General features: G+C 49.1%; 5 protein-coding genes across 5 annotated transcripts; 4 read left to right on the top strand and 1 right to left on the bottom strand.

Moving 5' to 3' along the window:
* Positions 1–1918: 1918 nt before the first annotated feature.
* EI90DRAFT_3090547 (uncharacterized protein) lies at positions 1919–4350 on the bottom strand. Its single transcript, XM_039062340.1, has 12 exons — positions 3900–4350; positions 3809–3840; positions 3738–3759; positions 3663–3682; positions 3391–3608; positions 3265–3326; positions 3130–3207; positions 2962–3053; positions 2677–2865; positions 2330–2607; positions 2026–2257; positions 1919–1991 (listed from the first exon to the last, which is right to left on the bottom strand). The coding sequence occupies exons 1-11, from the start codon at positions 4192–4194 to the stop codon at positions 2092–2094; spliced, it is 1452 nt and encodes a 483-aa protein (XP_038908574.1). The 5' UTR covers positions 4195–4350; the 3' UTR covers positions 1919–1991; positions 2026–2091.
* A 1959-nt stretch (positions 4351–6309) lies between these two features.
* EI90DRAFT_3090543 (uncharacterized protein) lies at positions 6310–11736 on the top strand. The gene is made up of 22 exons (XM_039062339.1): positions 6310–6426; positions 6488–6523; positions 6584–6714; positions 6773–6854; positions 6907–6943; positions 7015–7138; positions 7205–7898; positions 7970–8511; positions 8566–8938; positions 9008–9161; positions 9224–9300; positions 9362–9373; positions 9424–9507; positions 9571–9711; positions 9771–9871; positions 9929–10008; positions 10064–10730; positions 10792–11003; positions 11072–11079; positions 11148–11171; positions 11225–11357; positions 11416–11736. The coding sequence occupies exons 1-22, from the start codon at positions 6349–6351 to the stop codon at positions 11496–11498; spliced, it is 3873 nt and encodes a 1290-aa protein (XP_038908573.1). The 5' UTR covers positions 6310–6348; the 3' UTR covers positions 11499–11736.
* Positions 11737–16659: 4923 nt separating this feature from the next.
* On the top strand, positions 16660–18291 carry EI90DRAFT_3022369 (uncharacterized protein; the record flags this gene model as incomplete). The annotated part of the gene is made up of 3 exons (XM_039057764.1): positions 16660–16952; positions 17006–17693; positions 17752–18291. 3 exons carry the CDS (start codon positions 16660–16662, stop codon positions 18289–18291), a joined length of 1521 nt encoding a protein of 506 aa, XP_038908572.1.
* Positions 18292–18477: 186 nt separating this feature from the next.
* On the top strand, positions 18478–18927 carry EI90DRAFT_3090528 (uncharacterized protein). The gene has a single exon (XM_039062338.1). It carries the CDS (start codon positions 18571–18573, stop codon positions 18790–18792), a length of 222 nt encoding a protein of 73 aa, XP_038908571.1. The 5' UTR covers positions 18478–18570; the 3' UTR covers positions 18793–18927.
* Positions 18928–24866: 5939 nt separating this feature from the next.
* Positions 24867–26760, top strand: EI90DRAFT_3090520 (uncharacterized protein). Its single transcript, XM_039062337.1, has 2 exons — positions 24867–26287; positions 26352–26760. Exons 1-2 carry the CDS (start codon positions 25076–25078, stop codon positions 26628–26630), a joined length of 1491 nt encoding a protein of 496 aa, XP_038908570.1. The 5' UTR covers positions 24867–25075; the 3' UTR covers positions 26631–26760.
* The last annotated feature ends 1205 nt before the right edge of the window (positions 26761–27965 follow it).

The raw sequence follows: 27965 nt of genomic DNA, 5'->3' as shown, positions 1-27965 counted from the left end.
TCAAAGACAGTGCTGATCCAAATGAACAAGCCGCCTGCCCGCTCTCGTATGCTTTGGACTAATGTATCTTCTTCCCCGATTCCATCTTCCAAACCAGGATGCACATCTTTCAGTTCGTGTAGTTGTGATCGGATGTAGATAGAACAGTCATGCAAGTTAGCATCGTCCGAGAGATCGATGGTGAGGCGATCGATAGGGTAATTAGGTGATAGGAAACGATCAACGAGGTCAAATTGTCTCGAAGTGAGAAAGAATTTGATGTTAGGTGGTAGTTTTGGGACTGCCTTCCGAAGTATATCGGCAAGACGTGGGAATGACTTTGTGTCGCACTCGTCTAACGCATCAATGATAATCACAATGGGACGGTCAGACGAGGGTGTCCTGAGATGGAGAGGTTCAGCCACTAGTTTCTCGAATTGCGTCGCGAATGGGGCAGTCGAGAGGGCTGGGTCTTTCTGAAGAGCAGATATGAGGGAGGCACGGTATGCAGCGTCGTGGGTTGCCAGAGATCGAGCCATGCCGCTGAAGAGATGGTCCGGCCGCAACTGCTCACCTGCTTTGAAAAAGAAGCTTGCTGATGACATCTTTTCTCTTTTACACTCCTCAGCGATCGAGAGCGCAACAGATGTCTTGCCGGCACCGGCCACGGCGGTTAGCAGTAACACACGATTCTTGCTATCCTCCGTGGTACGACACCACGTCATAATATGCTCGATCAGATCAGTCCTAGTGTCTTTCATGCAAGGCTGAGTTGAATCGTGATGGGCGATAATGGGATATTTGAGTTCATTCAGAACTGAGGAATCTTCTACTCCACGATCTTGATTGTTTGCTATTGCACCGACCGTCAAGTTTGTCCGCAGCTACGTTGTTTCGATGATAAGATCAGAACATAAACATAAACGGGGATCAAACGGAATTACTTGGAACATTGCCAAGGCTTCGCTAAAATCTTTCTTAAAATCATCGATCCTACTGGGGTTCTTCATATGAGAGAACAAGTTGCGGATACCGGATTGCCTTTCCGTCTTTCTACGCAATCGACCGATTTCAATTCGAATGCGCTCTAGCGCCCTACAAAGTACCTACGTTATAGAACTGGCCCGCATAGAGCGGATACTACTTACTCGCTCAGCTTCTTGACGCTTTCCACCCACGGCTTAGGCTCTTCGTTAGATCCACCATACGAATCGACGGTTATAATCACATCGACCATGACGTCCCCGATATATTTTCCAAAACGCTCCCATTCCTCCTGATTTCCCCTAAACTTCTACACAATACGGATTGTCAACTTCCTTTTCAGGATCGGCATAAATTGTTACTAACTTTGATTTCAGTGAGGATGAAGAGTGTGGCACCGGTGGCAGCTTTTAGGGGAGGGAACACGCCCGAGGCAGAATCGATGGCAGTGAGAACCGGAATTGCAACATCGCCTCCCACGGCGAGGAGGCGCTTGACCCTCTGCCTCAGCGACATGGTCAATAATGGATGGATGAATGGATGGGGGAAAGGTCGGTCGCGCAGCGGGTGGTGACACTCAAGTAGAGGCTGCGCAGTTCGCAAGCCATTGCCGCAAGGCGCAATTCATCCCATTGCGCGCTTAAGGAAAGCTTGCGGCAGATTCCATCCTCCAATGCAAAACCAACTGAGAAATCGATCCTAGCTGCTTACACCCAGACTTCTCCCCAGTTGCTCTCCGATTTGCCGAGGTTTATCCGAAACTCCGAGGGACCTCTATTGTAGGATTACGACCACTAGTTCGTCCCATGTCCCACGAAGATTTTGGATTGAGTTGAAAATGAAGATATTTGAATTGATTTGGGCCTCCGGCAGGCCGTGGGAATGAACTACTGGTCGTAATCCTAAGTCTGGTCAACAAGTAGTTGCGAAACAATCTCTATCCTCCAACTATCCTCCAATTTCCGGAAAGTCCACTACATGAAATTATACAGCTGTACGGAAGCTGCACTGATATACTACATAACCAATGGAAAAAAAGAGCATTCCCGTCCCGTTTGTAAGCATTTGCGTAAGGGCAAGAAGGACCGAGGGGAGTTGAGTTCGACTTTAGGGATTATAAATTATAAATTAGTGTTCATCCGCTCCTTTCTGACCCCATTTCACACCCCGCGTCACTCCACCATTCCATTCCTCTACACGATGCGTCGACAATAAGCTAAAAGTTGATAGCTCCGTGCCTACAAAGCCGATCGCGAGTGATTGTATCGCGGCGTCCATAATGGTAGATGTCCATCTAACAAAAGGGGTGTGGGTGGGGGGGGTTGTTATATGAAAGGAAGGAAACAGGATATGTAACGTCACTTACGATCCCAAAGTTCGTCTCAAGTCCATTTCGGCGTCGTCATCTTCAAGAGCAAGACGCCGCCAACCAAATGATTCCACTTCTTTCCAATACAGACTCGAATCCTTATCATCACTCGAAAATACAACATGTTCAACGTGAATCCCCTTCTTGGTCAGTAACTCCTCTTGGACTTCCTTGACGCGTACATGGTACGCCGATGGAGGAGCAAGGCAGTCGTCGGCTGCACCATCTCCACACCACGATTCAAAGTCCTGACGGCGAATGTGGACGGCAATGAACTGACGTGGAAAAAAATAAGAAGGTTCCTTGGGAAGGAAACGATAATCCGTATTTCCTCACACACTCACATGTGGTGTCGTACCCTCTTCCGACGTTCCAAATAACCTCCGGATGTACCTCCTCCCAGCTTCGAGTAACGGTTCGTTGAAATGTGCGTGTCGCGCAACGTTTCGCCATCCAGGGCTCCACTCGACACCAAACATGTCCTTTGGAAACGCCAACCCTGCATAGAAAATGTAGTCCATGCAAAAGAGATGCTGTATAGAGAAAAGAAAAAGTAGATGCTCAGAAAACAAAAACAAAAACAAAAACAAAAAAAAAAACGTTCACTGAACGTTCAAAAATGCACCAACCTCGTCCGGAAGAAGTTCATGTTTTTCGTGTCTCGATGGGACAGGCTTCTCGTTCTCCAACGCCCATTGGCGACCTTGTGGATATGCAAGACCTGAACAACAACAACAACAACAACATTCTTCCATTTAGTCATCGCATTTGCCTGGAGCCCCCCGTCGTAAACGCACCAGATACAGCAGATATTCGGGGAGGCCACCCGGGAGGTCCGAACGAAGCCCAAGTAGGGGTGGTCGTATAAGAGGGATCTAACCAATTGTGGTGTACGCGGCGTTAAAAAAAAGTCGGCAAGTTTGTAAGCTCACCGATGAACAGGATTTCGGTGACGCTGCTCCATCTTGGTTGTTTCTCGGGTGCACCTCGTTCCCTGATTTTTTTTGAGCGTGAGTAATGAGAAGAGGGGGAGGGAAGAATGTTGAAGGTGTCCATACCATGTTGACCAACAACCTATGATATCAGGATGCTCTGACTCTGGGTTCTTCACTTCCGACCAGTCCAGTATGGGCCATCTGAGCGAGGCACTGAACGAGGAGACATTGAAGACTTGATTGAAGTATAGTTTCTCTCGAGTGTCGACGTGATGGGAAAAGGATGGGGGCGGAATAATGGGGATCCGGTCGGTCATCATCGCCAAGTATATTAAATTCATCTTTTGAGGTAAGAGTGAGCAATTGGGATGGGGAAGGACTGGGCGAGAACGTACATAGGCCATAAAATCGTTAGCTGATAAGAGTGAGATCGATGCTATTGCGGGACTGTGTAATGTTTCACGACTTACTGAATCCAGCGCTGCCCCATGTCTGTGAAGCGTCAGTCGGCGGCGTCAGTTCTTCCATCAGCTCGACATACCGTAATGTAATTCTTGTCAGACCAGAGATTGTCTGGGAAGAAAAAAAAAGAGCAAGTTAGGGTATGCGCCTTGGGTTGTGTTCGTGCTTACCACGGAAGGAGAGCGTCGAATGAGAGAAAACAGTCAGATTTTGTCTAAATAATGATTGCTCCCCATCCGATTGGCGTAGATTGGGCCGAGGCATTGCGTCATTTGCTGAGCAAGCCGCGTTGTCGATGACAATACGTGGGACGACAAAAGATGGGGCTTGTGGCAGTCTCAGCATTGCGGTAAGCAAAAGAAAGCAGCAAACGATCGCTGCGGCGACGACGGCATGAAGGTGTCTCCTCGCACTTGACATGAGGGATAAAAGCGGAAGAAGGGATGGATTCACCAACGGACGCATTCCTTCCAAGGCTACCTAATTTGAAATTGCGCCTGAGCGGAAATTGACCCCGGCCGCGCGCACGTGTTTGGACAGGCACCATCATCATCCGCCCATGTTGTTGAGTTGGAAAAGATGGAAGTTGGACCCGAAGGATAGTTTTCTGATTGCAGGAAAGAGAGAACGAGATTGGCAAGCTTGGAAGAAATGCCAAACTCGCCAATTTGCAGATCGATGTGATTTGGAGGGGCCGGGCCACGCGCTTTGGATCCGGAGAGCGGGAGAATGCCAATGTATTTACAAAACCATTCCCATCGTTGACGGTGCTCAGCCTCATCACAGTCTGCATCGCATTATGTGTTAGAACACAACTTGCCCGCAATTCGGTGTGCGTTTTTTTTTGTGGATATTTTTCGAGAAGACGCCAAGTCTCTTAATTAATTCAGCCCGGATGATTTCCTCGACTTCGGTGCCCACAAAGAGACGCTGGTCACCTGCCTACCACTTCGGCCATTCAATTCAAATCCAACATAAACCTTCTTCATGAACCTCCATACCCTCGGGCACAGTGAATCCTATGCTGACGTCCTAATGGAGCAAGCTCACCCAGCAAGCATTAAACTCACCGTGAAGTGCGGCGTGTGACCACAAGTCATGGCTAACGGAATAACCGCTTGCTCTAGTAGTAAAGCTCAGTCTCACTATATGCGCGAGAACTATTATATTACCTAGTAGTAAAGCTATAAGGTAATATACAATGAGTTATAAGATATAAGAAAGAAAGACAACTAACCTCAGTCTCACTATATGCGCGAGAACTGAGGAAAAGGGAAACTAATTCAAAAGATTGAATATAGTTTGTGGACTTCGCGGATAAGTCCGAAGTGACCAAAATAAGTAAGAAGAAAAAGGTGTTGTGACCAAGTAGTCACGCTACCGCAGGAATGTGGCTGTCCGGGCGAGTTCCTCGCTCGGATGTGGGAATGTGGCTGTACGAAAACTCGTCCGGCCTCCCATAGCACACGGTTCCTCCAACAATGGCACCCTCTAAGCTCCAAAGTCCGAGGCAAAGGGAAACTTGCGTTCCCAAAGTTGGCCACGCACGACTTTCGGGTGCTTAAAAAGTCGACTAGTTATGCGAATAGATGTGGATGCCATGACCTGTTTCTGCTGAAGACAGCGCAACCACTCGATTTGATTCAGCTTTTCTTCCTATTCTTCCTGCTCCAATTCGTCTTGGTTGCTACTTTACCTGGTATAGCGCTTATCTGCTGCGGCAATTTTTCATACGAAAAGCTAGATTTGTCATCATCTCTTGTCCATATCATGATTAATTCCCCCAGTCCCGCGGAAGGCTTCACAGACCTTCGGCTTCCCACTGACTTGTGCGTTAACCAGCCGCTCCACTCTATCCATTCTCAGTGATCCGAAGCTCTGCATAAGTAACAACTTGTGAGACGCAGCAGCATGCCAGGAGGATCATCGTGTCAAAATTCATTCACCCTGGGTTACAATATGGTGCGCATCCGGTGCACTTGTACAACCACCCACCGGAAACGGGTTCACCATCTTCGAATCATAGATACTATACATCTAACTCCTCGCTATTTTGTCATTCACCCTCTTTCTGTGTAATCTACGGCTACTCCTCGATTAGCTGGACGAGGGGCCTGTAGAGTAAGACACATCGTATATAAGCTATGAGGAAACAAAAGGAAAGTCGTGTGGCAAGTTGGCAAAGGGCGTGGTGTGGCGAACGGGCTTTGACCCGAGTGCTTTGGCGGGTGCTTGGAGTGAGTGACCCTAATTCAACACTTTCAACGGCCGCCCGGATCATCGGCGGGATCGCACGTACGATCGCGCGTGTCAATACAGGTTCCGAGTGCACCAATCCCCATGAAAGGTACCGCTCAAATGACAAAATGAATGCTTCGAATCGTTCCCTTCATCGTCGGCTGCGGTCCGACTTGCAACTGTATCCACACGAGAGTAATTAATGAAAAAACACCGGACGGATATGGGATTACGATGGTTGCCTATAGCTTGCGGAAGCCGAGGCCCCTCAACGTCATACCGTGCCGAAATTGCCCAAATGTTGCGGCACATGCCGACTGGCACGGGCACGTGTTAGTCAAATGAACCTGGATCTTGGCCAAATTCATTAGTTGTATCTGTATGGCGGACCATCCTCCACCTCCTCCATCTCCTCCTGGGGCATTATTTGGGGAGAAATATCTTGACATCCCTACCCAAGTGCGTCACATTCCATCATGCACCCAATCATTTTCGCTCAACTGGCCTTCTTTCTTTGTAGCGCATACTCGTCCTGGGGTTACTCGCCGCTTCCCAAGTATGGCCACCGCGTTTTATTGTACTCAGAATACGACCTCATTTATCGTTTATTTCCTAGGCGATCAAGTTTGGGGAGTTTACTGCTTCCCTTGTAGAACATGACGGACCGAGTGCATCTCTGTTGTTCCTCAAATGGACGTTCCTTGACGCCATCTTGTTGTGGTTTCTTCCGTATCTACGCATACCGAGGTGTGCCCAGATTCATTCAGTGTTAAAAATTCAGACCCTTTCAACGTGCATTCACAAGACTTCAATTCGACAAACGTGCTCGTATCGCCCAAATAACATTGTTAACTGGGTTTAATTATGTCCTGTTCGGAAACTATGTCGTATGTATCACCTTCCTTTGTTTACGCGCTCCCAATGGTTACCCCTTTATAGATCTTTCTGGGAAAGTTTCTGCCTTCTCCTATTCGGGGTACGTTTCTAGTGACGTGGGTTCCATTGGTCATGACCATCGCTCAACGCCACTTCGTTTACTTGGCTTAGCCATCATGGGATTCTTCGAATATGATGAACTTACAATATCCCAGAGACGAGTCAAGATCCAAGATGTGATTGATTACGGCGCCCACCTTCTTGGACAGCATACCGTACGCATAACCCCAATTGGGTACGTCTCAGGTCCAAAGTGATTGATCGTCTTTATATACCTTGATTTGTTTTTTCTTCTTATTAGTGCAGCTATATTCAACCCGGATTCCTTGCCTTTCTGTCTCGCCAATCCAAGTGTTGGAGTATTAATTCCCATCCTCCTCAACAACTCAAAGTCGCTCTCACTGCTCCAGTACTCAATCGCTCCCCTTGGTGACAAAGGGCCTAGAGACTACATCAATGTGACGTCTCGAGAACTGAACAAGATGCAGAGCACAGCGGCCGCGTACTTTGCCGAGCAAGATCGATTATTGGGATCTGCCGAGACCGATGAGGATGATGACGACGACGACGACGACGAGTTGGATGAAGGTGATGGGGCTCTTGCTTTGCGAATCCGAACTCCACAATCCCAGCTCAAGATGATATCATCTTCATCCTATGCTACCCTTCTCGCAAGGAAGAAACTTGAAAAAACTCAAACAATGAGATACTTGCGTATTACCCGACCAGGCACTGTCAGGCTCGAACGCATTTTAGACAACACCTATGCAGATGTCCGTATCCGACGGTATTCTGGGAAAATAGATACGGCGGTAGTCGAATGTCCTTCTGCCATATTCAAGACGGGGGATCTAGCACCCCTGCAGTGTACAGGTGGTACGAAGGAGGTGTTCATCGACGTACGTGGCACTACGCCATTAACGCTTCGGTGGCATCGCGTCATTGGTGGAAAGAAGGAACATTTCACCGTGGAAGGCATTGAAGCGGGTTCTGAGGTATATATAGCTTAGTTTTGCTTTTTATCGAGTTTTCAACAGCGCTTTTTTTTTAACCGAATTACAAGTAGAGTCGAGGTCTTCCTTTAGCACAAGAGGTGAAAATACCATTAGACCTCCCTCTAAACGTGCAAGGATTGCATGTTTACACGCTAGAAACGGTCACAGATGGTGTTGGAAACGTCGTCGATCTTCCATTCGCCACATCCCACGAATCAGACGTTCAAAAGTCCATCACCGTACTGGGCCGCAGTTCAGTCAGTTTCCGGGGTTGTGGGACTGGCCCCGACAGGACGGTTGGTCTGCTTCAGGGAAAGGAAGGCACTATTACGATCGCCTTCAACAACCTGGATCCTGCTGATGGGCCTTGGACCGTGACGATTTCGTTCCAGCCTGTCGATTCTAATAAGGGTAGGAAAGGCTGGACGAAGGAATTCGCGTCACAGTCAGGCAAGAAGACGTTGACGATTGGGGTCACTGAACCTGGTGAATATACGATCATCAAAGTCCAGGGGAAAACGTGTCCTGGTGATATCTTGAGTCCGGAAACTTGCAGAGTCATCGAACAACCCAAGCCGACAGCTGAGATTACATTCCAAGGCATACAAGAGTGGTAATGCGTTTTTTGAACTGAACCTATAAAGCTTGGCTGACCTATTTTCCTTAGTTCAAGCGATACTGGCGTTTCAGCCACAGCGTTGCTGCACGGAACCCCACCATTCGTATTGGTATACACAGAAAAACACGATAAAAACCCACCAAAGACTCTGGTCAAGACTTTCAATAGCGCCCGGGGCGAGATTGTGTTGAAACCGGAAAGGAGTGGTAGCTATACCTACACCTTCATCCATATCTCGGACAGGAATTATCAGAGGGTTCCGATCGCTGGCACTCCGTCTACCACTCGACATGTTCATCCGTTGGCTTCTGCAAACTTTGTTCGGGGCGTCGGCGGCGGCGGTATGACGAAGCCTGCAGATTCCCGCATCCGTACGAGTAATTGCGAAGGGGACTTTGTTGAAGTTTCCCTGGATCTGAGTGTACGCCGAACAGTTCTTTTTTTTTGGGGGGGGGGACCCATATCCTTGACCTGATAATAATGATTGTAGGGCACACCGCCGCTTGTGGTAGACTTACAGCTGGTCGGACCTAAAGGCTCTGAACTTCGAAGTTTCAGATCTCTCAACGAGACTCGAGAGACCGTGGAAGTACCCATATTGCCTGAATTCAGAGAAACTGGAGGCACAATGGAAATTGATTTGGGTGAGCGTTTTTCCTTTTCGGCACAATCACATTTTTTTAAGCTATATTTATACCCACCATAGTCAGCGTTACGGATGCCAATGGTTGTCGTAGAGCATTAGACACTACGGGTATCTCCGTATTCGTGAAGCGCGTCAAGGTATTTGTCCCTATATATTCAAAAGCAAAGGCAATAACCTCTCTAATACCTCTCTTAATAGCCGACCATCAAGGTATTACCATTATTGGCTTGCTAAACCGCCTTCTGATGTCGATCCGCTAGTTCTATTCTACGGACAGCACTCGAGAGGCGCTGATCTTGGATACGGAAACAGCCCACTTGCCCCTTCGCTTGACAGGAGATGGGGTAAGTGGAAACTATCCCTATCTATAAGACCTTTCGGGCCTTACATAGCTCCTATTTGTACAGCCATGGGATGTCTCCTATCAAATAACCGATCCGGCGGAAGCAGATGCTGGGTCGAGAGGCCCCACCGGTCGAGTGGCCCGTATTCGGTCGGCGAACGCCAATCTTGATGTCAAGCAGCCTGGTCTGTACACTTTGACCAACGTACGTGCAACTCAAAGCCTGTTATATATATATCTGCTGTCTAAGAGGTGTCAACACAGGTGAAGGATTCGCATTGCCCCGGCCGAGTCATCCAAGAACAGTCAACGTATCTCGTGAAAACTATTCAACGCCCATTTGCGGTGTTTGGAGAAGATGCCGGGTAGGTATACTTGGTCAGTCTTTTCAACGGGGGGAGAGAGTTTCATTGTCGTTTCAGGAAATTGAGCCTTGAAGGAATTATTGTCCGACCACCTGTTTGTGAAGGGAACGAGGATTTCGTAGACATCCAACTGCAAGGTATTTAGGTGTACTGACCGTCCCTTTCGCCAAAGCGCTCAAAAATAGCCTATAGGACGTCCCCCGTTCCAGGTCATTTATGAATATGTCGGCCAGTCTCGAGAACGACGTATGCAGGACCGTATCACCTTCAACAGCATTCAAAATACGAGCAATCTTCAACTCAAAACGAGTGAAACTGGGCACCATGAGTACCATATCGCCAAAGTGGGAGACTCGGCCTACCCCTTGGTGTCGTCACCAGAATTACGTCGCTTGAGTGGTCTGGTATTGGCACAGGACGTTCTGGCACGGCCCTCGGCCCACTTCAAGTCGTCCGGCACAGGATCTGTCTGCCTGGACGACAAATTCATCCCTAAAGCGACTCACGGTAGCGATGGAATCGTCATTCTTCACGGACAACCCCCATTCAAGCTAGATTTGGCAATAAAGGACTTGGCAACAAGCTCCGTCGTGACAGAGAGTGTGGAAGTCTCGTCGCACGAGTGGAAACTTGAACTTCCCAACTACACGTTCAAGACAGTGGGACCCCACATCATCACTATCGAATCATTTGAAGATTCGTCTCAGTGCCCCCCATCGACAGTGGAGTTAGGGCCTCAATCCTTCAGAATCGACGTTGCAGAAACAGCCGCCATCCTTCCTTTTGAAAGGAGGGAGGACTTCTGTGTTGGAGACGTCCTACAGTTCCAGCTTGAGGGCAACGCTCCGTGGAAAATTGAGTAAATGACTTAAACGATCTCTCATTTCCTATGCACAGACATCACTGAACGTGCTTTGCAGTTACAGGTTCGATGGAAAACTCATCTCCGCAACCTCGAAAATTCCAAAGTTCAGCAGAGTAGCAGAGAAGCCTGGCATGTTCGAAATCGTCAGCATCGCTCACCAACAAGCTTCTTGTCAGAGTTCCGTGTCCGATCTTCACATGAACATCAGGCCGCTGCCATCTGCCCGTGTGAGCCAGGGGAAAAACGTCATAGAAGATCTTCGGGAAGGTGTGTAACGCAATTTTTTTTCGCCGCGACTAAAGGTGCCTGTTGGCTGATCCGTCCGCGTTTACTAGGCGAACAGGTGCGCGCTGTGCCTTGTTAGAGTGTTGGCCTGCTCCGCATTCTAACTAACTCCTCTTTTTCCCATAGGCTGAGATAGTCTTTACCCTTATTGTAAGCTCCACCCACACCTTCGACACAAAGAGAAATTATTGATGTCCTAGCAGGGAGAACCACCATTCACGTTCACATACCAGCGGGCTTCGTTAGAAAGCCACAAAGGCACGCATCGGATCTTGGAAACACATACCGTTTCTGGAGTCATGACTTATGAGTACTCGATATTTTCTGCATTGGAAGGTGATTCAGTTGATCCCCATTCTTCGTAACTATACCATATACTGACTCGATACTCAAGGGACATGGACAGTAACATTTATATCCGATAAATACTGTCGATACCCACCTGTGGCTTCAAACTCAAAATTCGAGTCGATCTGATGACCGGCCGCCTTAAAACTTGCATTTATCGACGCCGCATTAACGCTTTATATCACAACCCACATCACCGCTGTTTCATAATAATAACATCCACCAATGGAGCACAAGAATCTGATGATCGCTGTAACTACCGTAAAACAACTCCCTCTAAGTCGCTGGCGCGAAGTTCCCCAGAGGTCCATCAATGAGGCTTTCCAATAGTTTGGATCCATTAATGATGCCCGTCGTTCCAATCACAATCCTTCTCCCTGTCAAGGAATGATGAACGGGCCTCAAATACCGAAAAAGAAAAAACTTCATTTGATCGTACCTTTCATCTGAGTATTGAGCCATCGCAAAGCAGCAATTTCCGTGAATGTGCAGCCTCCTAGGAAGAAAACCATTGTTGTTGTCTGTCTCCCAGAGGCTGGTACGGAACCTATGAATTCGATAAGCCCCAAAACATTGCAGTGAAGATGGGTTGCCGCTCGTACTGAAGGAAGTAGTCTGAGTATCTACTTCGTTACTCGGTGTTGCGCCGTGTTGAAATCTATCAACTGTCGCTCCTGGTATAGATTTAACCGCATCTTCAAACCCTTTCCAGCCGTTGATGGGCTGCGCGAAAGGAATTACGGGAGTTTCCGTCGCTGCGCCTTCACCTTCGCGGGCGGGAGTATTCCCGTCGGGAGAAGAGAGCACACCAGTCTTGTGGGCGACACATTGGACCAGGCGAACGCTGAGAGGTGCATATCCAGAGTAGACGAAGGATATGTCCGTCGGAGATGATTCATCTGTATCGGAAAGCAGTCGGAGAGCCTTTCTTATGTTGTTGTAGAGTAACGGAGCTGGGGCAGTTTTCGGGGCTGGAATTGGGGAGATTAAGCCTGTGGCGGTTAGAGAGAGGAACATAGGAAGGTAGCTGTATCCATATGTCTTGAGACAGCATGAGATGTGGTCATCAGAAGCAACGATGCAGGTGAAAGACACTGACCTGAAGAATTTCTCGTTTCAGGTTTTCCAGTATCTTCACCTTGATGCCTCCAATAGTCAAATTCGCCAGGCAAAGCAATCTCGTGACGATATGCATGGGTGCTTGCTCAGACACGAGGCCTTCGATAGCTGAAACTTGCGCCGACGTATCGTAGCGTTGCAGAAGGTCTGTATCCATCCAAAAGCATCATGACGTTAGAGAAAAGCCCAAAGGTAACGTGTGAAGTTGCCGCACTCTGCTGTATTTCCAAGCTCTTGTTGAAGTGTTCATGCTTGGTTCGAGCAGCAATCTCCTCTGAAAGCCCAGTATCTAGCTAACAACGGCGTTAGTGGACGTGAGCCTCTAAAAGGTTTCACTGACGAAGTCTCAAGGCTTGATGTTCACTTTGAAGACCCCCGAGCTTGTTAACAAATTCCCGCAGTTGAGTTACGGTCTGTGCATTATGCCGGTTCTGCAAAAAAACATTTAGTTTTACTGGTTTGCTCCTATGATTGCTTTAGATACCTTGTACTCTGTGTCAAGCCTCCTGGCTTCCTTGCTAAGCTTCCCACCAACAATCGCGAAATTTGAGTCCCTCAGTTGAGCGAAGAGTAGATCTGAAGACTTCAAGTGATGCTTCTTCTTGGCCTGAGCAGATGCGCCAGGCAGTGACGGAGCGGTTGAAGGGCCTGGGGACGCGGTAGCAGGTTGTTGTGCCGCAAGGAGAGCGGCATCGACTTTGACGTGCGCTGCAGTGATTGTTTGCGAGTGAGCCATGTGTCAGTAGGCACACGAAGACGGGAGAATAAGAAAGGCAACCCACAATTTTGGATGCTGAAGAACTCGTCAATGAGTCCCTCGTAGGTGAGCTGCGTTAGCAGGGGAGTAATGAGGTCGACATTTCTGTCGATAATGATGAGCGAATCTATTGCCTCCGACACATTCGTCAAGGTCGCAGGCGTGCGGGAAGAAGGCGCAGGCTTTGAGCGAATAAGAAGTTCGACCAGTTTCTACACGATACGGAGGCCCAATCAACGACGGACAGCAAACCAATTAAGCTTGCATACCTTTGCACCATCGCCTTTCCCCAATATCCTAGGAAATAGGCCGTACGCTTGCTGTATCGTCATCAGAGCCTGCGAAGCATAAAAAATGGACGACTCGTCGCCATCCTTGCAGAACGTCAGTCTGAGGGAATCAGTCGACCAGGTCGAGAGGGAGACGCACCAAGTAAATCTCTCTCCACACACGGTCCAGCTCCAGGCTGATCAAGTCATCCTCGAGTGGGATGAATTCCAGTTTGTATGAACTAATGTTGACTTCGCCGAGAACGCCTTCCTCTTCGAGAATACGGTCGCAGAGAACAGTTCGACGAGGAACAAGGACAATGTTGTATGAGTGAGAGGTGGAAGAAGCGTTTGATTGCTTTATTTGATCTAGTAGGTTTATTCAGGAGTCGAAGAACGGCTACGCAAGTTCCACTACCTGCTATCATCTTCATCCATTTAATTTCGGGGCGACACAGGTACACGACATTTGCAGTGGAGGCGTTGAGAGGCCCTGGCTCTAGCCAGAACATTTTATCAACTCCATGATGCTGTATGATAAATCTTCATGTGACATGGAAATATAGCAAGTGGCAAGATAATAGTGTTGACCTTGAGAAGTGACACCTCCGTGACGAGGCTGAGGGGCCCAGCAAGCGAGGGATCGAGTGCGAGTGTTTTCGCACCATTCACCTAGCGAGCAGCTATCAGCAGAAATCTAGATGATAAATGTAAGAAACAGGACCTCACAGCATTCAGAGCGTCAACCAGGGCTCGCTGCGCAAGCGTCTTCAGCATACTGAGGTCCAAGATGCCTTGACCCAGTGCCTCATTTTCCAGCTTAGACTTTGTCCCGGCTTCTGGATGCTCATGGGAGTGAGTGGCAGTGGCAGGTGTAGCCATCAAAACTCTGGACAAGCGCTGAATGGTTTGACGGCGCTTAGATGGCCGATAGACGGGAGGTGCCGATCAAATCACGCCGCATCCAGGCACATTTTGTGTCATTCCCCCATAAGCGGGTCCAGCTAGGCAGGACTCCAGCCTCTATGACTTCGTAATATTAGGTAGATGTCCAGGCGACATCAAAAGTAGATCGCCGCGCCCGTTGGTCAGCGGACCGATCCTATGGGTGATACTGCTTGGATTTGAGTTGCAGAAACCATCCAATCCCGTCGCGTTATGCTGGGGTGTGCCTAGGTCTCAGGGTTGCCTTAAAAGAGTTTCACTTCTTCGCACAGTTGGGGCAGTTTCCAAGTACTCGGTTCAAATTAGTCACCCGTAATACTCTTCGCAGTCTTCGCTCCGAGTCCCTGGGCACGGATCTTGATAGTTGCGCTGGATTCAACCGGCAACCTTGAAGTTGCCATCTGTGCATGCAGTTGCGGCATTCCAAACCATTTTCTAGACCGGAAGCATTGACCAACCCCCATGTATCCCCGCAATCGTTGATCCTGCTCCGGTGAGTCTCACCCCGAGAAGCGCACGTGTTCCCCCGCAGTATCTCGACATGTCCCCAGGGGTACAGACCTAACCCCTACCCTTTACATCTGTTATTAAGGCATAGAGTTGGGGCCGGACCTTCAGCTAATAAACTGCACCGGATTCTCCTTCTGTGGTCACGCAATCGTACGTGAAAAAAGGGAGAGGTAGACTTGGGCGGAATTCTTCTGCTTCTTTCTCCACGTTGAGGTGATCACCCACGGTTCCCACCCCCTTTGTATCTGCTAACACACCTCCAACGTGATTCACAAGCTCCGGTGTCAGCGGTAAGCTCATTGGTCGATCTGCTTTGAAATATGCCTCAAGGCATGGCCGTTGATTCAGAATTAGGATTTCTTGAACCCAGAATTTCCATTACAAATTTGCCAAATAGTTTTCCCACTTCCATTCGGAGGGTCCCATTTTGTTCATGCAAAGGCGAATGAATACAAACCCTCCACGAGCGCAACTTCTTCTGATTGAATCGGCTCAAACGATTCTCTCAAGGGACTGTGTACGTTTAGCTCCGTCCTGAGCCCTTTACGAGACTAGGGGTTCATAAAGCACGATTGCCTATCGTCCCGAACAGTAAATCAAGATTCACGGTTCGGTGAGGGAGTGCCGATTGCCGACTGTACCGGAAATGGTCAAGGATGTGGAATGGTCGTTCTTATTCGAAACGGTGGGATGCGATCCCTTCCTCATGAGGCCTCCCAAGCTGACGTATTCATCGCATTTTGTTTTCACTACAGAATTTGCGCCAATGAGTTGTTCGCATGCCGTGGGATGTTAACTTTTCTCCTCTTAAGCGTGACAAACAATCACTTTCCGTGCTGACCTTTGTGCAATTTTATGTTACACCGGGGTGCGCCGATAAGGTCATTGCTGCGGCAGTTGTACTGATGGTGATATATAGGAAGTTTGTAAAGAAAATGGCATTGTGAGGAATCCACGCGTGAGCTGGGATCATGCGTTCGGTTGTGGTGGCGTATGGTGCACGTTGTAAAGCGTTCTCCCATACAATGCATTCTTTCCATTCCGGTTCGATGATTGTGTGCTGCTGCGGTCCGAGACACAACAACGCAGACCGTTATATGAAATCTTGTTCGCATTCAACGTTGATAGTGATTGATTATCTTAAATACGCATGCGCCAACTGAGGCAGAAATTCGGGTCAGTACAGAGAGTCGCGGATCCGTTGTGAGGCACGTAGAAAGAGGGTGGCAAGGAGAACGCCCGAAATGTGCCAAATTCAGTAGGGCGGCCGCGGCACCCAAGGTACAATTATATGGGATTGCACATACTAGTGCTGCTCTCCTAGGGAGCTTTCTAGTCCTAATATGTATATTTTAATTTCTGCCCTTCAATGAATTTTCAACTTGAACCGATTAATCGTTGCTCAACCTCTGCACTGCTGGTCATGGTACGTGAAGCCATGAGCAGTACTGTCACTCCTATGAGCGGTGCCTCCCCCAAAGGGGGAAACTGGTATCCGCATTGAGAGGCTTGACAATTTTCTTGATCTCTCAACAATTACCAATGTGTTGGACCCAAGATTCGGGACAGTTCAGTTATTGTCAATTTGCATCCGTGTTGTATGATAATAAAACCTCAACCCCTCGCTGCAACGATGCCCGTCGGAAACCCTTCGCCCCCTCCTCCAGCCGCTCTTGCGTAACTCCCCATCATGACTATCTCCTCGTTTAGAGGCTCTCACACGTCCTATTTCTCCCCAATGTCGCTCCTCAGCCTTCCCCCTGAGCTCCTCACAGAAATTTCGAGCTACATTCCAGATCGACATCCTACCCTTGGTTATGTCACAAATTCCAGCGACATTGCTGCATTTTCATCAGTGTCAAGGGGCCTTCGTGCTATTGCACGACCAGTCCTTTTCCGGAGCGTTCCGATCACGTCCAAGGTGCGTCTGGACAGGCTCAAGGCGGTTATGGCAGATGCCACCGATCCGTTGGAACTCATACGGTTCGTTTACACCCCTTTGGCAGCAAGGCCCTCACTCATTTTGGTTTTTTCAGGGAACTGATCATTGTTATGGACGTGGATTTTGTGAAAGCCTTCGAACACTTCGCCTTGTCTTACTACAATGACCCAGCCCCATCGGATCCCCTCTGTCCTTTCCTCTGCTTGATTTCTATCCTCTCGCGCACATCACGCATACATACCCTTCGCATGCGCGTCGCCCACGCCCTAGGGACTCACGCTTTTCCGAGACGCCACTCGTCAGTCCTTGACGCTGGTCTTCCGGTAGGCAGGGCTATAGCTGACGCACTTCGGCATGTTGAGCCATTTGACCTGCTTTCACTGCGCGGTCTCGAAGTCGATGGCTTCCAGGACATGGAGTGCCTCCTACGACTCGCCCCTCGTCTGGAGAGACTCAGACTTAGCATGCCCGCTGGTTTCGGCATGGGCGTCAACGAGCAGCTTGTGAGAGCGTTGACCTGTGTGCCTCAACTCAAAGAGCTTTCGTATGATCCTGTCACTTTGTCTCTCCCCCGGGGCGCCGTGCATTATGATAATGACAGTGACGTTGAATCTGAAGGAGAGGAAGATGACAAAGACTTTGAGGATGACCCCGCCAAATCCAGCTGTGACTTGCTGGTTGCTCTTGGCCGAATTCTTCCGAACCTGGAAGTACTAGAGCTTCAGCCTCGCTGGTTTGGGACTGTCACTCTCTTTTGTTCGAGTTCCCCGCTGCCTGCAAATGTTCGTGGGATTTCGTTAATTTGCCCCGCACTATGACTTACTTTCCTTCCCTTTCTAGGTTCTGATACGGGCTACCGCATACCTTCCCAACTTAAAACGCCTATCACTACCATCATCCGTATTTTCCCCCGAACAACACTCCTGCCTTCGCCTTAGGTCACTTTGGAAAGTTACGCCCTCGAAATCTCTACCAGCACTATTCAATGAAGCTCTGCTTCGTAAACGCACCGAAATCCTACAGCTCGTTCAATCAGCCGAGCTTGACACCATCAAGGAAATTGCACAGCATGCGCCAGGAATAAGATCAGTTTGTTTTCTCAGAGTTGCACAACCACATGAGATTCGGGAGCACAGCATATCCTATCTCGTGCGAACATCTTTCGCTTCGCCAGGGCGCCACACTGAGGACAAACGCCGTGGCAAACTGTCCGTTCGTGTCGAAGACATCGAAGTCGTGTCACCAAACGATCTCTATTTCCATCAGCGGCGGATCAAGCATACCTTGAGGATGCCAACGGTGGCGTTGCCTATGTTGCCAATGGGTATTCCATCACCCGATCTCAGGGCTTCTGCCATCTCCACTGACCAACACGACTGAACTCCCTGAAAATAGAATAATTCGAGAGCCAGCTGACTCCAACTCGAGACCAAAAAACTTGCTCATTCAGTCTCAATCCGCCGGAATCATCATTCTCAAGCATAGTTCGGTTTCCACGTTACCTCATTACCCATTCTTTATTGGCTATTTCATTAGACCTTCCACTTAATGCGCATGCAACACGCTCGTTTCTCTTGACTGTCGTATTTCACTATACCTTGGACCATTCCATCGTCTTTAATCGTCTTCTCCTTATACCCTTTTGTAGTATGGAAATCCATGAACACTGTATCCATTTTTACGTTTTGTATCTGCTCAGTGGTTTGCTTCATTGGAATATTAGTATTCCAGGACTTCGGATTCATTTCCCCACTTGAACAATGGCGGGGCGCGCTCCCGGTGATTCATCCCCATACATCAAGCGAGTTGGGAGGTGTCAATCTTGACGCTACGGATCACGTCGAAGCCAGGGACGCAGCGATGAAGATCTGCTTGGATTGACCACATCCGAAATAGGGCATTGAAGCGGAAGGGCGAATATTGCAACATTACGCCGGGAAGGACGCGGCCAACGATCCATCACAGACACTGACATACGTGGTGACATGCTGTGTAGGTCTTGAAGACAGGCAGCCGATCAAATCAAATCGGAATGATGCGCTGAGTCGGAAAAGGCCGGCCCGCAGCGGCCACTGGTCACCGATCGCGACACAACTGATGCTGGGAAAGAAGCTATGCAGAACGACACGAGCTTAACAAGAGTACTGAGCAATTTGTTTCATTTCAGCATACAGAGACGCGGACCGTAAACTCAGTACGCATCATCATCGCGGCGTTCAACTTTTCATCGTGAGTAGCCGGGCCCAATAATCGTTATGAGCTATATAACTCAGCGGCTACGCCCGACAACGACAAGGATTATCCCCATTAGTAGATACTACGTAGTCGAGTTCTATAGTACAGCTGGGCTATTGCTAACGCGAGGGAAAAGGGGGATATGTGATGATGAGGCGGCGGTGTTAAAGGCTGCATGTCATCATACCCTCACAATAGAGGCTAAGCCTCAAGCTACCCATTATATATGAATGGCATCGATACAGTAAGTTGGCCAGTCTGAGTTCTCCCTGTCTAGGCAACTTTACTGTGCTGAACAAAAATAAAGGTAAAGGGGACAATGTGGACATGTCTGCAGCCCCTTTCCCGTTCTCAGCTTCTGCACAGTAATGGTGTCGGATAGACCGATCATGACGGCAGCCAGTGCCCATAATGTTCGGTCCCAATCGTTCGGTCCCAACCCGTACGTATTAGGGTTGCTTTGCCATTATATTCCTCGTTCAAGTTGTTAGCCTTTACGAACTATTTGGAATATAATCGTCATCCGGTTTGGTCACCCACAACATGAGATCCCCGCGGGAGTCATGGCATCAACGTTACCTTACACTGCTAATTTGTCCTTGCCTCTTCACTCCCATGGTTATTTCGTACAAACAATCTAGAATATTCAGTTCACTGTGTGTGCTTGACGCTCGTATCGCCGCTGAGAATAATTGCCAGAACGGACAACTCACACCAACAACAGACAGTTCGTAGTTCAACACCCCAATGATGTAAATATGCAGTTACACATCGTTCCCACCTTTTCCCGTGCGCAACTGATTAGCCTTGTTGTCTTCTACATCAAGACCGCAGCCGATGATGCTGATTTATGAGGCGGCGTACAAGTGTCACTGTGGTTGACAAGATCTCACGCAATAGGGGATTTAATTTGCTATGGAATGGGCAGTGCGATAAAAACTGTATGATCCTAAAACTCATAGTAAACTAGAACAGGGGCTCTGTGGTTTTAGCACTTTTTCTCATGCCGCCATCCACTGTTGACACTCGCGCAACGTAATGAAGAGTTATTGGGGCCCGATCAAGCGCAGAATTAAAACAGGCCACGCCTTTCAAGGTCATTCACCAATGAGTGGCGTACGTTCACCATCGATCCCCACGCGGATAGGCATGAGTGGATGTACGGTGAATTTCTTTGAGGCCCAGGTTATCGTTGGTCAGGAGAATATCGACGTGGTCGTCATTTCCAAAATGGCCCCTTTCCACCACTCCTGGACGCATCCGGAACAGCCCTGTCCAACAGATGTCCTTTCAGTCTCCAAAACATGAGCCTCGAACTCCCCCTCCTCGATATTAGCCGCAATGCGACCGGCCCCTCATTCCCCTAGATGTAACAACGCCATTCGCCATAGCCCAAAATCCAAGGCCCGCGCCTCTAAGCTGTGAGTTGTCCCGTGAGATGAGCCTAAATTAACAAAAGCTTCTGGAGGGTCCAGCCAACAACGTTTTTACTGCCTTTTGGCGTTTTCACTACTTGGGAAAGTTCAGGACCCCCGTATAATGGGGCCAACCACCCAAAGCACCGACAAACGTACAGACCTTTTCGGAATCAGCACCGCAAGTTCCAGCCTAGCAACATATCATCTATGTAATAGCATCTCAGTCTTAGCACACAGCCTAACGCAACGAATCAGCATTCCCTCGGAGCTTTGTGGCGATCCATCGCTCACAGCAGTAAAGTACAGGATAAGGCAAGCCTGAATCCTATCTAAAATTTCACCGAAGAGGGAGAATGCAACCAGTTATTTGCTAACAAATTCACGAGAACGCGCCTTTTCGACTCCAAAGAACCAACGATATGACAAATGATATAGTGATTCGGTTAGGATAGAAAAAAATGATCACCTCTCTAAAATCTATGTCTATCAGTGTTTTGACAGCACGCTGTTCATTCGTCAATCCCAGCATTCTCTTGGTAAATGTACACCCCTCTTCCGGCTGCACGGGCCAGCGGGGGCTTCTCGCTTCTCGAATGCACTCCATCCAGAGGCTTTCCGCTAGGGGAAAGACACCAGTGGCTGCACCGATTCTATCCATACAACGGGTCTCCCATACCTGATTCTCAACCTCCAGAAGTTCAACGCTACGAGATCTTCCAACATTAAGTTTTAATTTCCCCATCTCACATGAAATGCAGCACTGCATACACTTGACGGAGCTCAGAACCGGAGTGGGGGTTTCCACCCAATTCAGAAGATTGCAAGCTATGGCTAACAGTTTCAATCGGGGCGCCGGTACCGCATGCTTGAAGATACGGCCGTTGAAAGGCGGCCGGAAGACCCGTCTATTCAACGGCCGCCGACATCTGATTCGAATCACAAATAAGCAGAATTTGCCAAACGGAAATCTTTCGGGTCTGCTTATACCGTGTAGCGGAGTCCTGATTCCGTTCCCACGATGGTAAGTGCGGTGGGCTCCTTTGCGTACCTGTGTTCATCTGTGAGATTAATTTCATCCAGCGTGAGTACTAATCACAGCCTACGAATCGAATGACTCATTTCGTTATAAATTCCCTTGTGACTCGTCAGCCAGGTGTCTCAGTACTCCGCTGAAGACGGAGAAACTGGAGTTAAGTCCCTCGATCATAGCGATCATAGTCCGCCGTTCCTGGGTATCGTAGGCAAACGAAAGTGCGAATGGTCTTGGCCCAAGCGCAAAGATATACAGGATCGAAATGATAGACACTTACGCCGAGCAGCAATGCCTACCAGCTCAGCTGAGCACATCCTTTGGTAGGTTGACACTTGGAGCGGTGCGCTTGGTAGTCGATTGAGTGGCTATGGAACGAATGCAGGGATTCGATTCTCACGATCCTCTTGTAGCATCTCTTTAAGAATTTGGTCTGATGGCTCGTAATCTGAGAGATGTCCGGTAAACAATGCATCGAGCTCATGCCCAACTAAATTCAAAACGAAAGTTTGAACCACGCCTAGGGATTCCTTGATGATTTCGACAGCCCCCCGGCACATGAACGGTTAAGGGTCGGCTTCGCCGCGGTGATCCGTTCGTATGCGGAGGCTGTCTCGAGCGAAAGTCTCTAAGGGTTGTATGAGAATTCCAATGAACGCGCCATAGGGGCTAGGGCCACTCACAACTTGCTGTGTCCGATCCCGGGTATCGTCCTCTTTTGGGGGCAAGCATGAGGTTCGGATCTCAGCATCAAAACGGGAAAGGTACCACCTTGTCCCCCATAACTGTATTTCATACGAAACAGTGGACCGTTCATCATGCATCAGCGTATCAGAGCGGATACTAGTACAATACGTTCAGCGTACAGGGAATTCCTTCAATGACTCGCATAGGGGCAAAAGACTCCTAGCCTTGTCACCCAACAGCCACACGCTAGAGAATATCTGACTTTCCCAAGAAATAAACATGGGTCGAACGGCTTACGATCCAACTTGCAAAAAAAAAAGCTCATCACAGGAATAAAACATAGAACCAACCATGTTCCGTGGTAATGGGAACGCCAGCATAGAAGAAACCATCCAGCACAAGAGGAATAGGGGGATATTTTTTGTTCACTTACGTTCGCTCCGGGTCTCCACTCGCCGAGCGCATTGAGCACAACCATCGCTTCTCCCTTGCTAAACAAAATGCTAGGGGGAAGTCCATTGGTCCGGAAAACCGGTAGACACAAAACACACCTGTCTTGACAGTACTGCCACCTGCGTACAGGGAGGTCGGCTAGGATTCAAGGTAATCGTTGCACAGGCATAAATGAAGTAGTGGTAAACTCACAAGCATTCTGGATCTATTTAGGTGAAGGGGTCAACGACTTGAAGGGCACATTTAAGTCCACGGCAACATCCCGTGTGTCCTTGTCAATCAGGGAAATCAAAACCCGTTTGCAATCAAAAACGGATAAGCAATGCGGACTCAGTTCCTGTCATGCTCGAGATGACCAAGTACGTTCAGACTGTCATAAAGCGGTTGATCATCAGAGGCATCTCCGATACGATGCTGAAAGGAGATGTACCGCGATAATGCTTTTAATCGTTCAGATTCAGTGACTCGTCGGTGCGGGTAAGTTATGCAAGATTGAAATTGGATCTAGGAGTTCTTCGGCCTCGGGTCCGTCCAATTGACGGAGCAGTATCGGCAGGTGAGTAGACTTTCACCTGGCGTCCTAACGCTGGGCACCCCGCAATGGGTCTCAGCAATACTCCCGTTTCGGAAAGTGAAGTCCGACGTGGTGGGGTCCACACTTCCGGGGTCTTGTATATACTGGAGGCTGGAGGACTTTGGGTATCGAAGCGCCGAGAGAGATCGAGGCGATGAGTCATTGCTTACTTGTCCGCCAGTTTGGTTTCTGGCTGATTCGCTTGGATAGGTTAATCAAGACATGGATGGTTCGTCCGCTGTACATGTAGCAAACCCATGGAAACAGACTGGTGATATTGGGGTGTTCTGATCCGGAGCTAAGAGGTGCGCCGCTTGGGATTGGAGGTATCTGGAGGGATCTTAGACGAGATGAACTGAGACACCGAGAGCGCTCGTTGTCGTCGACGATTGGAGTTGCCAGTGCCTTATTTCTGGCTATTCTTGAGGGCTGTATCAACACCAAGAGGGAAAAGCCTTGCGGAACTTTGCGGCTCTCCAAATGAATCTCATTACATCATTGAAGTTGCAAAGTGATCCGAGGAATCCAGATTGGCTCGCCGCAGATAACAAGCTGTGCAAGCAATGTTCAATGTTGACATGCAAGAATATGTCACGTAAGGACAGGCTCGGGACTTTTAGCCCGCAGCGCCATTTAGCAGAGCCACTGCTACCTGATGCCCATAATGTCCTTGAACGGCATCAAATAAAATAATCCAAGGTCATTTCACCATCGTTGTGGTGGAAGGGGGCATGAACCTGGTTGGAACATAGCGAATGTCAGGGGCACACATAGTTTTTCGTGCCCGCAAACCCAGATTTTTGGTGTTGCGTGGACTACTCAAGTGATGAACAACTTCTCCCAACACAAACACTAGTATGCAGCGGCTAGCTCCCGATAGGTATTCGCCCCTGAAGTAAGGAGACAACATAACGGATCCTATTCGGCAGCAGGAAAATCAACAGGGTGCTCCAAGTTTCGGGGAGGCTCCGTTGGAGCGACGCAAGGGGACTAGGACATGACTAACTCAAATTAGGAAGAATCAAATCGAGCTTATGCGTATCGGGTCTTGACTTCTCTGCTTCTGGGAGCCTTTCCGTGGATCCCAAGATCGACTGGTAAGCTCACGTGAAAGGAGTGATTCAGTGAGTTGTTAATGTACAGATAACATCACCCCTTTCAATGGGCTTCTGTCGTCGGTCGTGCATAGCGTTCTGAGCGGGGAATACCAAGATGATCTACTGTGAACTCTCCCACATCCCGAGTAGAAAAGCCAGTCTTTGGACTAGTAGGCGTGACGACTACGGCTCATTTACGGCCGGACCATGGAAGGGCAGGAACCCGTGCAGCCTGTCACTGGCAACAAATTTACTGAAGCTCAGGAATCGAGACCATTGAGTCTCAAAAGAAGGCCGTGGATGCCGGAAGCGAATCAACACACCCCCAACACGTTTAGGGGTCAGCGCACGGTAGAATGGAAGGCAGCCCCAACAGAGCGGGTTAAGTGTGCACGGCTCCCCTCGCACTGGGAAAATTGGCCGAAAAACTGATTGCAATGGCTACCATATAGATAATATATGGCCGTTGATCGGCTCTCGAGGGGGGTTGCGGTTCGCAAGTACAAGTGACACACAAGCGGTAACTGAGCTGCCGCAACATGTCGACGTAATGGGAGAACGTGACCACTTCGTGTCACACGGGGAGTTTGATTTGTTTGTGGCTTGCAGACAGCGCTTGTCAGTGTTCTCTAGCTCGCACACCCCCTATCTAGTCCGTGGAAGGTTACTCATGTCGCGGCGCATGAAGCCTCGTCCCTCTGATGGGGGCTTGAGGCCCGACCACATTCCAGTGCGAGATGACGATGACGACGAGCATCTACACTCATCACACTACCGAGACTCATTCGAAAACCTTCCATCACGACAAGCCCCTGCCCAGAGATTAGACGGGTCACCTCAGAACAATGCGCAATATGCTCCCGTCTACAACGACGAGGATATCTACGACGATGGTGAGGATGATGATGATGCTGATTTCTATGGGGATCCCAACACACCTCCCCGACCAAATGTGCTACTTCCACAACAACATCCCCAACAGCTCTATACGCCTGCTCCTATCAATGCCTCTCAAGCCGGCCCCCAGCAGAATCATCTCCAACGGACGCCTTCTCCGCCCCCACTCTTAGACCATTCTCACTTGCAACCCGGCGATAACGCTTCACTCCTCTCCTACGAGCGAACTTTGGCCTTATACCGTGAAAACGCGAAGAAGACTAACCTTCCTGGCACTCAGTACGAATTCGCCGTATTTATGTTAGACGCCGTGAAGAGTTTGCCCATCCCGACCCTTAAAACGGCAAATCAAATCGAGATTGAGAAAGTCACAGAGAAACGAGATGATATGATACGCGAAGCAACTTTACTCTTGAAAAGGCTCGCAGATCGTGGACATTCGGAGTCTCAGTACTTCCTAGCTGACTGCTACTCGAACGGGATTGGCACTGTGAAGGGGCGACAAGATTTTGATCGTGCATTCCCTCTATTCGTTCTTGCCGCCAAGCACGGTCATCCTGATGCTGCCTACCGGGCTGGTACGTGTTGCGAGAATGGTTGGGGGTGCCGACGCGAATCTAGCAAGGCCGTTCAATTCTACAAGAAGAGTGCGGCGGCGTTGCACCCAGGTGCAATGTATCGACTCGGAATCGCGGAACTCAATGGTGAATTAGGGTTGACCAAGAGCCCTAAGGAAGGTGTGAAGTGGTTAATGCGTTCTGCTGAGCACGCTACGGCCGAATTCCCACATGCGTTACACGAGTTAGCGCTACTTCATGAACGGGGCGTAGAGAACGTGGTATTTGTGGACTTTGAGTATTCTGTGGAGCTTCTCGCACAGGCTGCTGAGCTGGGGTATGCACCGAGTGCATACAGGCTGGGTGAGTGTTATGAATACGGCAAACTTGGTTGCCCCCAGGACCCTGCATTGTCAATCCATTACTATGTACGTCTTTGACATGTTCATACACTGTTAATCGGCGTGCGCGTACTGACGTGCACCTTTACAGAATATTGCTGCGCAGCAGAATCACCGTGATGCATGCTTCGCATTAACCGCCTGGTATCTTGTCGGCTCGCCAGGCGTCCTACCTCAATCCGACACGGAAGCTTACTTATGGGCCAAGAAGGCGGCTGAGCAAGGCCTCACTAAAGCTCAATATGCCATTGGGTACTTTACAGAGGTCTGTCTCTCACCATTGCAAAATGATTCCAACACAACCTCAAACTGCGTTGCGCGTCTTAGGTTGGTGTTGGCGTCACTCCTTCCCCACCAGAGTAAGGCTTGATTGGGATTACGGCATGATCGGCTAACTGATAACGTTTAATTTTCAGAGCCGTGCAGTGGTATAAGAAGGCTGCAGAGGCTGGCGACAAACGTGCGATACAACGGTTACGTAACTCAGGTAGTTCACAACCAGGCAGGCCTTCGGGTCGCACGGTGCCTGATGGTACGGAAGATCCTGAGGGCCGGGCATCACCTGAACCGCCTGTGAAGAACAAGGACAAAGATTGTATTATCATGTAGGACATTCAGCTCTTTTCAGGAGCAAGTTACCCTGTCATTTCTCGTGGACGTTTTTTTCTACTGTTTCTTCGCCAGAGCGATGCATAACTATTACCTAATGTATTCACCAGCACATATTGCTGCCTCTTTGATGGACCATTTTTGCATCGTGTAAACTGTAGTGAAACCGCTTCCGGATAAGACACAACAAGACAAATAAATTCGGCCAACTCCGCTATAATACAAACCATCTTCGGATAAACCCCCCGAAGGAGTACGCGCTGGAAAGTGTTTTCCGAATCAAGATTAACATTTCAATTTGCCTGCGCTCTGGTTGACCTGGTGCTGGCGTTCAACGGCGAATGTCATCACTTCAGCTATTATCATAGAGGCTGGTCAGGCCCAGGTACGGAAAAATAACACGTTCTCGATTGTAATAAAATGAATTCAACTATCAGATACATCTTCACGGGGAAACTGTTTGCCAGTTTGGCTTCGTCCTATTTCTGAACCGCCGGGATCGCGGAAGCCTCGGGACATAACATGCCGAAGCAGGTCTTCCCATGTATATATGGTGTCCTGATAGATGGGTCTCCCAAGCCCCTCCGACGCATAGTCCCATCTCACCGTGCTGCCCGCGATCTCTAGCCAGTGAACGAGAACTGGGGGAGTTCATGCCACTCTTAGGCCCGCACGATAAGCTTGTCTATCCGCCACTCCTTCCTGGCAGCCTTCCGGCACAATTTGATCTGGGGTACATGCGTAGCTTTCTTATCCGAGCTGTTTATTCCCGCCGAACGTTTCTTATTGGTTAATGTTGGTGGCGGCATTTGTGGCTTGCGCCTTCATTCCGGCTTCCGCTAGCGCGCCACCCGTGTCAGACATGCTTGAGCTCGCAGGGTAAGGAACAGTGAACATCCTCCAACGGTTTCTAGAACCCTCCGCCACTGCACGCTATGGCTAGCAGATGCCCAAAGGACGATCCACGCAATCCTGACGACTTTTGCCTTGAGACAAACTTTCCTCTCCACGCTGGCGTTCTTGTGAGCAACTTCTCGACCGCCCGGAATTTACTGTCTGATATCCCTCAAAGTTGATCTCGGTAGTTGGCCTACTG

This window comes from Cantharellus anzutake (assembly GCF_015039405.1).
Source record: "Cantharellus anzutake strain C23 chromosome Unknown EI90scaffold_152, whole genome shotgun sequence".
Taxonomy (NCBI): Eukaryota; Fungi; Basidiomycota; class Agaricomycetes; order Cantharellales; family Hydnaceae; genus Cantharellus; species Cantharellus anzutake.
The sequence above is the reverse complement of the archived record's forward strand: the minus strand, read 5'-3'. Positions and strand labels throughout refer to the sequence as shown.

Excerpts from the sequence above, each read along its gene's own strand:
- EI90DRAFT_3090547 (XM_039062340.1), bottom strand. The coding sequence starts at position 4,194 with ATGCGTCCGTTGGTGAATCCATCCCTTCTTCCGCTTTTATCCCTCATG. Across the intron at positions 3,208-3,264 it reads CACCGAAATCCTGTTCATCG|ATCCCTCTTATACGACCACC; the intron begins GTGAGCTTACAA and ends ACAATTGGTTAG. Across the intron at positions 2,866-2,961 it reads ATGAACTTCTTCCGGACGAG|CATCTCTTTTGCATGGACTA; the intron begins GTTGGTGCATTT and ends TTCTCTATACAG.
- EI90DRAFT_3090543 (XM_039062339.1), top strand. The coding sequence starts at position 6,349 with ATGGCGGACCATCCTCCACCTCCTCCATCTCCTCCTGGGGCATTATTT. Across the intron at positions 6,524-6,583 it reads GGTTACTCGCCGCTTCCCAA|GCGATCAAGTTTGGGGAGTT; the intron begins GTATGGCCACCG and ends TTTATTTCCTAG. Across the intron at positions 9,508-9,570 it reads TTCGCTTGACAGGAGATGGG|CCATGGGATGTCTCCTATCA; the intron begins GTAAGTGGAAAC and ends CTATTTGTACAG.
- EI90DRAFT_3090528 (XM_039062338.1), top strand. The coding sequence starts at position 18,571 with ATGAACACTGTATCCATTTTTACGTTTTGTATCTGCTCAGTGGTTTGC.
- EI90DRAFT_3090520 (XM_039062337.1), top strand. The coding sequence starts at position 25,076 with ATGTCGCGGCGCATGAAGCCTCGTCCCTCTGATGGGGGCTTGAGGCCC. Across the intron at positions 26,288-26,351 it reads CATTGTCAATCCATTACTAT|AATATTGCTGCGCAGCAGAA; the intron begins GTACGTCTTTGA and ends GCACCTTTACAG.